We start from the raw sequence: 14,953 nt of genomic DNA on the forward strand, positions 1-14,953 counted from the left end.
TCTCAAATTTTTCTTTAAAAAAAAAAATCGGAAAACTTTGGTTGTCCTGAAAGATTTTTTGGGAATGCAATAGTTCTAGTGACAAGACAGTAAAAATTTTTCTAACTAAGCACATAAATCCTGAGATGAGATTTTAAATATTTCGTGATAAAGTAAAAAATTCTGAAATAATTTCGATTGTTACAAGCCTAACTTACATACATTAGTTGTGAATGAAGGTGTGTTTGCATAAAAGTTAAAGCGTAGATGTAAATTTTATAATGATAATAATAATAATAATAATAATAATAATAATAAAAATAATAATAATAACAATAGTAATAATAATAATAACTGTAGTAATAATGAGAAAAATATCAACCTCAGAAAAATAGAGCGTCTACATTACTGTTTGAAAAAATTACCTTTTCTTCAAGATGGCAGTACGCCGTGCTTATGTGTACAAAGAGATCGAGTTTTTTCATTTCTTTGGCCAATTCTAGCATTAGCTTTGTGCCTCTTGTATTTAAAATAACTGCTCGTTTCAATAATTCGTCGAATCTATGGAATAAAAACACGAAAAGAAGAGGACGATCAGTTTTGATTTTTCTTAGTTAAAATGAACTAACCGCTTGTTATGTATGAGTACATGAAAAAAATATGTACTGAAGGAGTAGTCTGACAGACTACTGCATTATTATAAAAGATGAAATATTTTTCATGGGACAAAAAATACTTTGTTGTGGCCAAAAATTTTTTTTTCAGAACTAAAGCTTGGTTACATCAAATATTTACAAAACACAAAACAAGTTGAATATAATTTTTAATGAAAAAAAGATTCACAGTAAAATTAAAGTCGGCATTTGAGAGAAACAAGAAGATAATCGATTCAGCACCATACAAAGAAGAATAACTTAGCTCCTCGCTGAAAAATAGTATACCTCAGTATTAAGAGGTACAAAAGAATACCTCGGTGTTTGGGGATGCAACAGAATAACTCTGGTTTTGAAAATATTTAATTTCAACAATAAAAATTCATATTAACTTATTTGAAATTATTTAACGGATTTAATGAAATCTAATGTACCCCATAGAGTCTATGAGACCACGAAAAAATGCCTTGTTTAAAATACTAGAATAAAATAACATCAAAAAAAGATATACTTACTAAAGTTGAAAAAAAAAAATTTATTTTCAAGTAAAAAATTAATACGTGATGTAAATACTTATTTTATTCTACTTGCAGATCTCTTTTTTTTCTTCTTTTTTTATTAAAAGACGAATAGTTATTTATTAGGTAATTTTTTATCATAAGGTAACTCATTTTTATGAAATTGGTGGGATTATCTCCGAATATTTGAAAAAAAATTTATCAATATTAAAAACAATTTTTTTTGTTAAAATTAAATATTTTTCTAACTTAAATTACCTTTTTTTTCATCTAAAAATGTCGAAGTATGATATACTCTTTACATTCTAACGTCAAATTACCCTATTCTTTAGTGCAAAGTTTGAGTTATGATTAATCTTCTTATTACTCTCAGGTGTTGCCATAAACTATAGAATCATCAACAAGTTCCAAAAAACATTTAAATGGTTTGAGCCAAAGACTTTTGAGGGTAAAGTATGTAAGGCCATCTTAAATTTTTATACAATCACGTTTGCACTAAAGCTTTCCCATCTGAATTACTCGTTAACTTTAATGCATTTAAAATATAGTGTATACTGCTCTTTTTGAAATAATACATTCAAAAGCCCGAAATTTTCACCACTCGTCTGTTGAAATCTTTAATTATTTATATTTAATAACCTCGTCAGTATGAATAAACTCTAAAACCTTTATTTATTTGAAAGTAAAAAAAAAAATTTATTAAATGAATGTCTAAAGTTACGGCTTTCAATTCTATCTGTGAGATTATTTAAAAAAAATAGATCAAATTCCATAAGCACCTGACTGTTGCTGCTCCATGATAAACAATACTTATTCTTTCGCACAGCAGATTTCTGTCTTCCGCCGACAGTCCCAAGCCTGGAAGTGAAACGTCCCCGTTGATAACTGTAACCTTTTTCCTCAGAGCCTCGATTCCTCGCATGTCTCTAACTTTTTCGAACAACTGCAACATAACGAGAGATAATCGGTTAACAATTTTTTGATTCCTTATAATCAACAATACTATAAATGATTGTTGCGCCATTGACACGTTAATTTTACGTTTTTTTTTTGTTTTTTTTTTTTTTCATTACGTACATCGTTTGATCATAATTTTTTGGAACTTTAAAGTCAGTTATTAAATTTAGTAACAGTAAAATACAACACTAAACTTATAATTTTGGCAGTTTTTTAAATTTTTATGAGAACTATAAGGTGACGTACAAAGTACATTTACAGATAAATTCATTCAAACAAATTTCGTAATCATTCAATTAATTTTTGAATTTTGTTCTAAACTATCTATCTTCGTGACAAAATACGAGTCATGTGCGCAGTTAAAAATTGTATGTAATTACTAAGTTACAAAAATTAAACGTCAAAATACATAGGGCTGAAATGCAAAATATTTGTAAATTAAAAAAAAGACATTTGTATCAAATGTAACTTACACCAACCATGTGTAGCCTGTTTAATTTTAAACAAACACAATTTTTCTGCTAAAAATCGAACAGATTTTAAATAGTATGGTTTTTACATACTCCTGAAATTCATTCATTTTTACTATTGAAAAATTGGCTGTGGTATAACCCTGTTGAATTTCATGCACAATAAATCCAGGGTAAATAACGTTTTAATATTCATGCAGATTGAGTATTACTGCTTACGTCAATTTTTTCGAGGACAAAAGTGAAGTCTTGGTCAACCAAAAAAATTCCTTTGGCTTTATAAAAATGTTCGATTACGAAACAGAGAAGGTAAGCTTTAATAATATGCTTGAAAAAAATGATCAATGGTCCGTTAATTAATCAGGGGACCTCACTTTTAATCAAGTACTCGACAATTGTTATGCTTACTTTAATTTTTGTACGACTTTAGGAACACATTTGTAGTGATAATTAATTTAACTGTGGAATTATAAATTTATTCATGACGTGAAAAATTGACCAACTGATCAAGGTTCTGACGGAGATTTTTCTACAATTGACGTGTTTACACACGGTGCACATTGAATTTATGAGATATTTAAATATGTATATTTCGGTTACTTGACAAAGACGTCAGTTCAATGTTTTCAAAACCTTTTTCAAAAACATCCGTTTTCGTTTACTTGCAAATTAACTTTCGATATAATGAGTGAGTATTCGTAAGTGAGTAATTTCGTAATATTTAATGAGATAATAGTGTATAATTTTGTTATGATTCCTCGGCTGTGTCAGTATATGTAAACTAAGGAGTGAAGTTTTGAAACATTTTTATTCGTTGTATGATTTATTAATACAAGTCCACAGGGTGCGTTTAGTGCATAAAAAAATACGAAAAAAATTTCGATTCCCATTAGGACCTAATCAGGTCAGGTGGATTATTTAAAGACATAGAGACATGTTTCCTCTTTTTGCAAAATTTGGAGCAACGCCACTTTGCCGTAAAAAAGTTAAATTTTAAGTACACATATTTTTATGACGTCACTTCGTTAATCGGATAGTTTTAACATGATCTATCTTAGTTAGTTTAAAAAAAAAAAATAAAAATAATAAAAAACATGACTAATATTCATTGATAATCTACTGAATGGACCAAGTTAATTTTATTATATCTGTCTTATAATATTAATAATCGAAATAAAATAAGTTTATAATACAAAAATGATCTAAAGAGGCACTAAAATATCGATCTTATGTTGTTAAAAAAAATTATATGTAATTTATATAAGTTTTATAATTTAACAATGTTCCTGACAAATGGAAAATGTTTTTATTGAAAAAAAATTTTATACAATTATTTATTTGCTCACATAGCAATTAAATTAATATTTATTTAAAAAAAGAATATTTGTCTTTAATTAGATTATCTAAAATACAACTTATGTATGTTTTTTCTTTTCTTAACATAAACAAAAAAATAACGCAATTTAACCAGGTCAAAGCTGATCCATTAACGAATGACATCATAAAGATACATACATTTTTAATTTAATTGTACTTTTCACGTAATGATGTCACTCCAAACTTTGAGGAGCTCTATCTTCGCCAGTTATTGTTGGTGTGAAAAAAGAAAGAATACATTTCTCATGTTTATTTAAACAGCATGACCGACCTAATGAATATCAAAATTATTTTTTAACGCATTTTTTGCTTTACAACAACGAAAAAATAAGCAAAAAAAATTTAAACAATATTTTGGATATTCTAGTATCAAATAATGAAACATGAAGTGTGTATAAATACTTATTAGTTCACGGAATCATCAGTAAATAAATTAATCAATCAGTTAATGAAAGGAGATTTTTTAATTTTTTGAAAACATTGAAAAAAAGAGGGACCAGCATATTTTTTCTTAATTATGAAGCACGATCAAAAAATTAAAGCCTTGAATTTTTGTTAGTGAAAAAATAAAAATTCATCATAAAAAAGTGGAGCCTTGTATGAAAAAATGTATTATTTTGCCTCAATTCATTCATCCTCTACTTTTTTTAATGTAAAAAGATTCTCACCAATGTAATTTATGTAATTTATATCTGAATTACATATTCATAAGTTATTTTTACTCTAATTTTAAAATCCCTCAATAGAATTTATGTATTGATGCATGACCTTTAACGAGCATGAAAATTCGGGCACATAAATAGCCACTCCACTAACCAAAAGAACAAAACTGTATACGTAAACCAAAATGCCCGGGAATTCCTCGACCGCCCGTGCAATGACTTTCTCTGCTCAGCTTGACGAGAGTATCCAAGTGTAAAGTATATAGGAGAACATAAACACTGTTGCCCGAGTTTGAAAGCTATACTTGTAAGTAGCGCAACTATAGAGAGGTTGTCTGATTCGATTTATTTGCTCAACGTTTGCACTTGCACGCGCCGTGGACCAATTGGTCGTTACCTGTACTACTTACATTTTTAAAAAATGAAAGAAAACAGAGTTGGTAACTGGTCGCTTAAGCCTCGAACGAATATTTAATTACCAATACCCGTGAAAAGGATTATTTATAACTTGAAAGTATACGAAACCTGAAATCAGTCCATTTCAGGGAAGCTCTTTCTATATTAGCTCATCAATTATTACTCAATTATACATTTTTTTCTTTTTACGTTATTTGAACCAAATCAATAAAAAGAAATGTTCACATGTTTACAATCGTGCTTTTGTTATTTTTTTTATAATTTTATGTGCAGACTCTTTGAAAAAATGAATTTTAATCATTAGAAAGGATTAAAACACGTTGTAAAGGTTCCTTTTAATGAATATTGACTGTGACAGAAAAATTGATTCTGGTCTTTTATACATTGTACGATTGGTTAAGGTGGATCACGATATCTTTTCAAACAGATAGAGAAAAGTCAATTAAACTGATTATCAGTCATAAGTAAAATGAAATGAATTTTCTTTATAAAGTTATTTCATTAGTTTGTTCCCTCAAAAAACTGTACACGACTGAATTAAGGTGAAATCAAATTATACGTGAAGAATAATTTTATTTTGTATTTTTCAGAAACATTTTGGACTGCGTCCTTAATTTACGTCACCAACATAATACATTTTTATTATCAATACTGTAGTATTTGCATCAAAGATTATGTGGAAAAAAATGTTTACATATTAATGGTGATAATAATAAGATTGCATAGGTAGCATGTCATATATTTGCTAAAATGAATGAAGTGGTAACAATTTCTTTTTTTCGGAATAGCATAGTGTCAGTATATAAATGTATGGTTGAATCTATGGGCGTAGTAAAATTTATAGTCACCTAAAAGGATACAATCGAATTAAATTCAAATTTTCAGGATAACTTTAGTTTTATCATCAAACCTGATTATTTACTTTCGAACAGATTTGATCAAAAGTATAAAAGTCCCTAACATTTTTAATGAAGAAAGTTTTAGATCTCAATAACATTTAAAAACATTAGTGTAAAAACATATACTATAAGTAATGCAAGAAAAACACAAAAACAGCAAAAAAGTAGAAGTTTTCTCTACTGCATTAAGAAATTGACTTTGAAAATGTACATTATATGCAAAAACTATAAAAAATTTTTCAAGCTTTTAACACTTAATTTAAAAAGTCGGTGCACCTTTTTACACTGCGATAATGATCCTGAGTTATATTATTTAATTTATCTATTCTGTTGTAAGATTATAATTAGGCAAGATTTTTTAAAAGTTGTTATATTGATAGTGAAAATAGCGTGTGTAATATACTTAGTAAATATCTTACAAAATTAGACATCTTCGAATTTTATTAATTATTTTACAAGCTTTTCAAAATTAAAAAATACGAAAAAAACTGTTTTTCTATACCATAGTAATATAAGACTAAGTTATCTTTAAAATTTGAATTTAACCAGATTGTACCTATTTGTTGACTTTGGTTTTTCTGTAAATAAATGTTTCATAAAAAGTTACATTTCATACTCTGGCAAAAGCATAAATATATGATCGATGAAGTTTTTTTTTTTTCACTGTTTATAACTTGTAAGAGCTTGCTTTAGAATCTCGCAAATTTTTTCCAAATAACACCAACACAACAAAGCATGTAATCGAAACGGCTATTCAGAAGATAAATGTTTTTATCTCTTAAAAAATCAAAATCAATTATTTCTTAAAGCGCTTATGCGTCGAATAGTTGAGTGATAAAAAAACGGTTAGTTTCGACGGTTTATAGCAACATTACTGAAGTTATCAGACTCTACAACACATTATACGTATACGACATCATTAGCGATATCCTCCGCCACTAGAATAATGCGACATTATTGGAAGCTATTTTGTGCTAGTATACATTTACTTTTAGTATTGAATAGTAGCTTGAGAAGAGACTTTGAAATTAAACTACTGAATTTTATTGATCTATAAGAAATATCCTTTTAAAACACGAAGAGCTGAAATTATAATCGAATTTGACGTCACAAGTATATGGACAATATCGAAAAAATTATGACATCACGTGGCCATCGAATTTACTAACGGCATTAAGGTACGTTTCTTTTAAAAAATGGAAAAAATTACTTTCCCAACCGCAAAATTAAGTATTGCTTGATATTTTCGTTGCTCGAGGTACGAAACTGCCATCTAAAAATAGTTTACTGAAAAAAATGTCTCATCTCGAATTTATTAAGAAAAGAGTACTGTTAAAAAAATTTATTGAAAATCCTTTGCTGTTGTTAAAGAGAAAGCAAAAGCACAGTCATTAATTGTTTACTAACTTCCATTTAGTTTGCAATATACAAAATAACGTAAAAAACTCTCAACTAAATTATCTTAAGCCAAGCTGTTTACTTATTTAAATAACATAATTTTATGATGCAATATCTATTTTCATGAAAATCATTCTAATAGTGAAATCTGTTTGTAATTAATGATTAGTTGAGGGACCAGATTGAATGACGTCATGCCTACGTGGCCTTTTGGCCAACGCCTCTATCATTACGCAATCACGACTTTTCTCTCGTTTAAGCATCAATCAAATTTAAAAAATTAGAAATAAAGAAAAGCAATCACTAATTAATTTATGACTGCAGAAAACTTTTAAGGTACTCCTTTTCGTTTCATCTACATACAAAATTTCTGAAACTGATATCAAGCAATTACATTATTGGGTAAATCGCACAATATTGTTGTACGTATTAGGTTTTAATTTATAAGTATCCGAATAAAGGCTCGTTAAAAGAAATATGATGACCTTCTTAGAATAAATATAGGTATTTCAAGTAACCGAATCATATGAATCTTATTACATTGAAAAGTTACTTGCATATATTATTCCATTCGTAAGTATCTCCAAGCCCCCCTCGGCTCCCTCACCATCCGAAGCCATTAATAACTACATTCAATTAATGTATAAGGCGCAAATTTTTTTTATTATGAAACTTATCATACTTCCGAAATTTTCAAAAAAATGTATTTTTCAAATAAATTGGCGTTACCGGTTCACTTCTAAAAGAATCATACAAATGACAATTATGTTATTGCAGACATAGGCTTTAAATGGGACGTATAACTCAATTTTGTTGTTTACATTTGGAAAATGTGAAAATACTGAAAAAAACAACTTACCTACAAACGAATTATTATTTTAAGACTTAAGTTATATTATAGTGCATGTTCATCAATTCCCACATTGAACGAAGCAAAATATCATGTTTGTAGGATGCAGGTGGGGGTGCTCGATAAAGGGGGTGGGGGGGACTCCCCTTTCTCTTTCCCCTCAATATGGTACACCCAAACCTTTTTAATTATTCACTAAATTTATTGTGTGATTCAATAACTTTGGGCAATAACTCATGTGATTTGTTCATTTCCGGGTACCTCTTACTTGAGTTGTTTTACGTTGTTGTGAGCCCAGGCTGACTATATGTAGTGTAGCACATCTCAACTAATATTTGTTATTTTGTTTGTATTTATATACGTAGTAGTTATAGATACTCATTGAATTTTGAGTTTTAATTTTCGAAAAAGCCGCATTTTTCTAACAAAAAAAGATTTAATAGTTAAATTTTCTCATTTGAATGATGTTTAAACGAGAACCCAAGAAATAACATATTTTCTAGATTAAGCCATATTGCATCATATTATTATACTCAGCCCTCAATTTTTTGATTTATAATAAATAATAACGTAGGGAAAGGTTTCCTAAAGTGGTAATGTAAACGTTTGGGGCGCAAAAAATTTAGTATTCGTATAATTATTATGATCAATTCCATTTTTTTTGATAAAAGGCATACAGAACTTTAAAATAAATAATCATATCGGGTCAGTGTGTATATTTATTTCTGATCTATTGTTAAAAATAAAGGGACCCTTTAAAAAACCGCTTTCTCCAGGGGGGTGGGGCTAAAGCGGGTTATCTGTTCGGACAAAGCGGGTAGGCTAATTTAATTACCCTTCAACAGCTTAAAAGATTTGCTTATAAAAATATAGCTATATGATCCTCTAATTATGTAATCTTACACAGACCAGGAAAATCTGATTGAATCACATTTTTAGCCTAATTTAACTCGAGCACGGTTTCTGTTATTTTGACGCTACTGATCATAGATAAAATACTAAAAATGGTAGTTTTTGTATCTGGTGGCACATGTCGTCAGGGCAAGCACCAGGACTCTTTGTGCTTGACTTGATTGGATGTACACCAGGTGCAAATTCTTTTTTTCCCACCAAGGGCAAAAAATTAGTTTTACGTGATCGAAAAGAGTTTGAAATCAATGCCATGATTTCTTGGGTCACATATAATCGCTTAGCTCCGCATATTTTGAAAATATATTTCTAGGATAATACAGTAGCGTTAAAAACAAAACAAAAATCGGGCTTGTATTATAGCCTAAAAATGCTACGAAAGCGAAGATTTTTATGGTCTTTACCTACAGTCAGGTAACAAAGTTCTTAATGAAATAGTAATAATTTCTTACTGTTTATGTTGAACAGATAAACAACTGAATCATCCTGATCATCAATTGGAAAAAAAGTACATTGCCACTTGAAAAAACCATCAATAATAACAACGAAGCTTCTACTGAGTCAATTACACATCACTTTATGAGCATGGCCGAAAGCAGCAGTTCTTGTTCTTACCATGTCCATATCCAAAACATCTGTCTAACAGCGCATGAACAAGGTTACGCGGTCGATAAGCCTCACGTTTGCAAACTATGTTCAAAGAGCTTCACTTATAAATCAAGTCTCACGCGGCACGAACAGGTTCACACAGGAAATAAACCGTACACATGCGAACTGTGTTTAAAAAATTTTGCCACGCAATCAAACCTCTCAGTGCACAGGAGGATTCATACGGGCGAGAAACTCTATAGTTGCGCATTGTGTTCGAAAACTTTTATTCAAAAATCAAATCTCGCGAGGCACGAGAAATTTCACGCACATCATAAGCCCTACGGCTGCAAAATATGTTTTAAAAAATTCAGTCAGAAATTACATCTCACCCAGCACGAGATGACTCATACGAATGAGAAGCCTTTTGGCTGCCAAGTGTGTTTAAAATGTTTTGCCACGAAACCACATCTTGAAGTGCACAAGAGGGTACACACGGGCGACAAGCCCTACAGTTGCAAACATTGTTCGAAACGTTTCTCTCAGAAATCGATTGTTACAAGGCACGAACTTCTTCACACGGATAGGAAGCCTCATGCCTGCAAAGTGTGTTTAAAAAGTTTTGCGCAGAAATCATATGCTATACAGCACGAGAGGTCTCATGCGATCGATAAGCCCTACACTTGCAAATGGTGCCCGAAAAGTTACAAGACAAAGTTTTTTTTTAAAAGACACGAGCAGACTCACATGGGTGATAAGCCCTACGAGCTCAATCTGTGTTCAGAAAATTTTACCCAACAACCACATGTTACGCAGCACGAAAGGGCTCACACTGGCAATTCAGTCGGTGAAAGTTCAGCTCAGAGTTCGGTGCTTCCCTCATTCTCCAGTACTTTCCAACGTAAAATGTTTTGAGGTTGAAATAGTCGACGTGACTTCGATTGGTACCACTGCAGGATTTTCCTACAATAGTACGTGCTAAAGTGACACTCTGTGCTAATCCTCTTCTCTATCTAATAAATTGTTGACATCGAATAAGCCTTGCAGCCGATTTTTATTCGCTCCGAGCGAAACTGGTGCTGCCCTCACTAATTTAATCTTCTCATCATGGCGTAAAACGTAGTTTAAACGGCCGCCTTCGGTACCATAGGGGAACGCTCTATAAGGTTATACATGCAAAAGTGACAATCAGCGCCTTTCTCCCCTCAAATATTATTTTCGGAGCGAATACTACTCAACACAGGATATAGGGTATTGGTGAATACTAAAATTATGAATTAGAGTTTATTTGCTGAATTCAGAGCTGGTGGTGGCGTACATAAAATAGGATATGTGTGGTAAATCGTATTCGCTATATGCACTTCTACAGTACTGCCCTCATTGTCAAGAATTTCCTGTGTTAAATCTTATGGAGAAAAATAGTTGAAGCGGCAGCCATTGACAAAAGTTCTTTACATTCTCATAAGAATACGTGGTAAAGTGACGAGTAGCAAGGTGTCTCCAATGCAGTGTATGTCTTTGGACCAATGACATACCAGCATTCCGGTGGTGGCGTCCCTTAGCCTTAATTTACCTATATATACACGATTTTGATATACACTTTAGTGTTGAATACTTTGAGATATTGCCAGATATAGTAAGACTTTTTTATATCATTGTGAATCGAAGTGATGGGTTCAAGCTGAGATCGCGTCGTTATAATTCCAATGTCATTCGTGGGTTGTAAAAATGAACGGCAAATTATTATTATAATCATCCAATTATCCTTGCGTTTATTTAGACATAAAATGTAAATGGTGGTGGTAGTGCTATACTGTGTATATTAAGGTACTTTACACAGTAATTTACGATACCGAAGTACGGCCGCTCAAGTGAGATGTAGTTTCGAGTCACCTTGGAAAAGTTTGGGACTGTTGGAGTGAGGTCAAACGGTCAGGGATTTTAAATAACTGTCAAAGTATAATGGCCATACAATCTGTAATAAGTCTCTGAATGGACCACTGGGCTCGAAAAAGTTTTGAAATAAAGAGAAAAAAAAAAAAAATTACACGTACTACGAAATGGAAAAAAATCTAGTGATAAGTCAATACTACTTATTTATTAATTAAAAAACTACTTATCAAAATACATATCATTAGAAATGTTGATAATGAATGCGCGACTACTCTGTCTAATGGTTTACAAAAAACAACGAGTTTTTACATGTATGTGTAGCAATTAACTATAGTATGGCAGACTCGGTTTATATCAAACTCATGTAAAACATACATTTTTGTAACAACGATTAATCAAAATTTCCTCAAATATACCTAATAACCTGCTTCTGTATCTATATCAGAAATAAAGTTTAACTTTGTTGTGAGGACTATATACAAGTGTCCAAAATATTGTAACTTTAAAAATTAGTGAAAATATTATCTTTTGAACTGAAGAAATTAAAAACACAAAGTTTATTATTGGAAAATTATCAAGTACACGAAAAAATAGATCTGATTCGGAATTGAAAAACTTGTATGACACAGTTATAATTTTTAACATTTCAGAGACTCAGACCAAAATTTACCATTCACATTCAGCTAAAGAGAACCACGTAAGTCATAAAAATTTTGACTTCATTGAATATAATTTTTTAAAGGACCGGCAAGGTAGTCAAACATAGTGGTTGATCAATAACATCCACCACAAAAATTTAGTTGCCTAAGATATATTTAAGTTGTATGACAGTTGTATAAGATAAAATAAATAACTACTATTACTGTAGAAATAAAAACCTTTTTTATTTTCATTACTATAACAATAATTATCCATTCTGAATTTAATTATCAAAGTATAATTAAATTAATTAAAATCTAAGTAGTCACTTTTTAAGTAAAAAAAAAAAAAAAATCGCACCCTCTTTAATGTGAAAATTCAGATGTACACTATTTCGATACAAAAATTCAGGTAGCATCATCTTCCACGGAAGTGACGAAGTATAAAATATTAACTGTATTGCTGGAAAAAATTTGATTTTATTTTTAATGCTTGTTGACTTTAAGAGTATTACATTGTTTGCCATTACATTATGATATAAATATATTCATAACGTGTATTTATTTGAGACGTACAATTGTAAAATCTCAACTCTGGACTGCAATAGGTCAAAAAATACTTTTTCGTAAGTATTGAATGTTTTTGTATTTTCTAGACCATCGGGGTTATGTTACGGATAATAAAAAAAGGTTTCGTTTTGATAAGATCCACAATAACTATTTTCATCTTTTTTTAATCTGAAAATGTAAGCTGTAAAAATTAACGGCGCAAAAATTCATTTAAAAATAATAATCAATGTTTTGTTTGGTTCTTGTAACATACATATTATCAACATCATGGTATACATATAAATAATATACTGTATTTTTCTGAGATTTACTATCCTTCGTTAGACGTCTTATGTGAAAAAATTGCGAAAAAATATTTAAAATTTTTTGAACGTATGTCAAAAATTCTTATTAATGTTATCTCTTAAAAATATTATTTATTGATATTTACACAAATACTTTTAACTGGACAGGGGTTAAAAAGACAACGTAAAAAGTTACATGTCAAAAGATTAATGATTTCTTTTTTTCAAGCTCTCCAGTCTTGAAGTCCGTAAGATTTTTCCTATTCGATTGTCGATCACATCACGTTTTCAACCAAAATTAAAACTGTTAGTTACTTCTGATTAAATTAATATGCAATATTAGTCTGATTAAAACTGAAATTTTTACAATATTGGCTTTTATTAATTATCATGCGTTATGTATGCATGAGGCTACGTACTAAATTGTTGGGAAAATCATGGTTTACAAGTATAGAATATCAATAAATATCCAATAGCGTTAAAGATTTTGATTGAGCTGAAATTCATGGTAAGTATGAGTAATTTTACCAAAAATTGACGGAAGCGTGATTTACTTTTCCGATGTGTGTGCTTTTATACACGAGCTAAGACTTCTGACTAGATAAATATTTAGGACTCACCAGAGCTAAGATCAAAGCTTGTCCGAAGCAGTTTCATTAAAGCATCGATGGATAAAAATGATAATCATATAAAAAATTACAGCTGATACACAATCGACCCACAATTGTTAAGATGGAGGCTTTTTTGTAAAGTATCAAAACTTCAATTGGTCATATATCACGTTCAACCCATTAAATATTAAAAAAAAAAAAATTTATTAAAAGCTTGTTGAAAATACTTTTATTTGAGCTCTGATAAAATGAAAAATGTTAATGTTATCAAGAGTTACGCTGGTTTTAAGTGACTTTTTTCAAAAATCGATCAAAACGAGTTTTCTTGAGCCCGTATTTTTTGACAGAGTCGACATTTCTTTAACTTGACCAGTGCTCAAACGAAAGTTTATTTCAAGCACCTTATGAGCGTTTCTACTTATAGAATTGGGTCAAGTAGTTAAGAAAAAAAAAAAAAAAAAAATCATAAGCAAAAGAAAACACCCTAATCTGCTTCCACAAATACTTTTGCATAAATTTTCGGAAAAAGCCAACAAAAAGTTGTCTCCCTCGACTTGTTGCCTATTTACGAATTTTCTCGTGTTCCTGGATCACTGAGGGAGAAAAACCAACCGTATAGTCGTGCCTCTAACTCCACTCGGGGACTCCTGAGGTTCACATGAAACGTGGAACTGCTCGTAAGGCGAAGCCGAGAACGAGAGAAAGAAGGAAGGACTCTCAGGAGTTGTCCGAAGGAGTCAAACAGGTAGACGTTGAGCGCGTCGGTGTGTAGGTGAATGTACGTGCATCTGTTCCCATACGTATATATACATAAGACGAAACGGAGCCAAGGCCTTCCTTTTCTCTCGGCGAAAACGCGCCGTAAGCATTATCGGGCAACCGAGCAGCGCACGTTTTATGCCCGCAAAGTGTTCTTCTGTAGCGCGTGGTTGTAGCGGCAGTTGCAGCCGAGCGCAGTGAAAGTTATTTAAGAAGCAGTGGCGGGTATATTGTACTCTACCTGTAACGTGTTATGTCATAATACGTATATGTATATATACATGCGTATACAAACGTGCCTGTGTATATTGCACGACGTGGACTGTTCTCGTTCGCTGCGGCTCTCACAATCGATGAAACTGTAACTGGTCGAATGACCACCACAGTATCGATTGTTTTAAATAGTGTTTTCGGCCATTTTAATAATTAACAAAGAGAAGCGAATTGATAACACATTTTCTGACAAGTTTTTGCAAAGATTTCAACTATAAGAAATTAGAAAAAGTGGACTAGAGCTTACC

The 14,953-nt window shown here is 30.9% G+C and overlaps 1 protein-coding gene across 1 annotated transcript in view; it reads right to left on the minus strand.

Moving 5' to 3' along the window:
- The window catches only part of LOC106642002 (putative fatty acyl-CoA reductase CG5065), a 34,488-nt gene that overhangs the window by 6,967 nt on the left and 12,568 nt on the right, over positions 1–14,953 (minus strand). The window contains exons 3-4 of the mRNA XM_089593809.1: positions 1,930–2,093; positions 405–540 (exon numbers count right to left, since the gene is read on the minus strand). Of these exons, the coding sequence (XP_089449935.1) occupies positions 405–540; positions 1,930–2,093 (300 nt within the window). The remainder of the gene's footprint in view (positions 1–404; positions 541–1,929; positions 2,094–14,953) is intronic.

The sequence above is a fragment of the Copidosoma floridanum genome, unplaced genomic scaffold, assembly GCF_036245765.1.
Source record: "Copidosoma floridanum isolate Cflo_tuat_1 unplaced genomic scaffold, Cflo_Japanese_pri ptg000020l, whole genome shotgun sequence".
NCBI classification, from domain to species: domain Eukaryota; kingdom Metazoa; phylum Arthropoda; class Insecta; order Hymenoptera; family Encyrtidae; genus Copidosoma; species Copidosoma floridanum.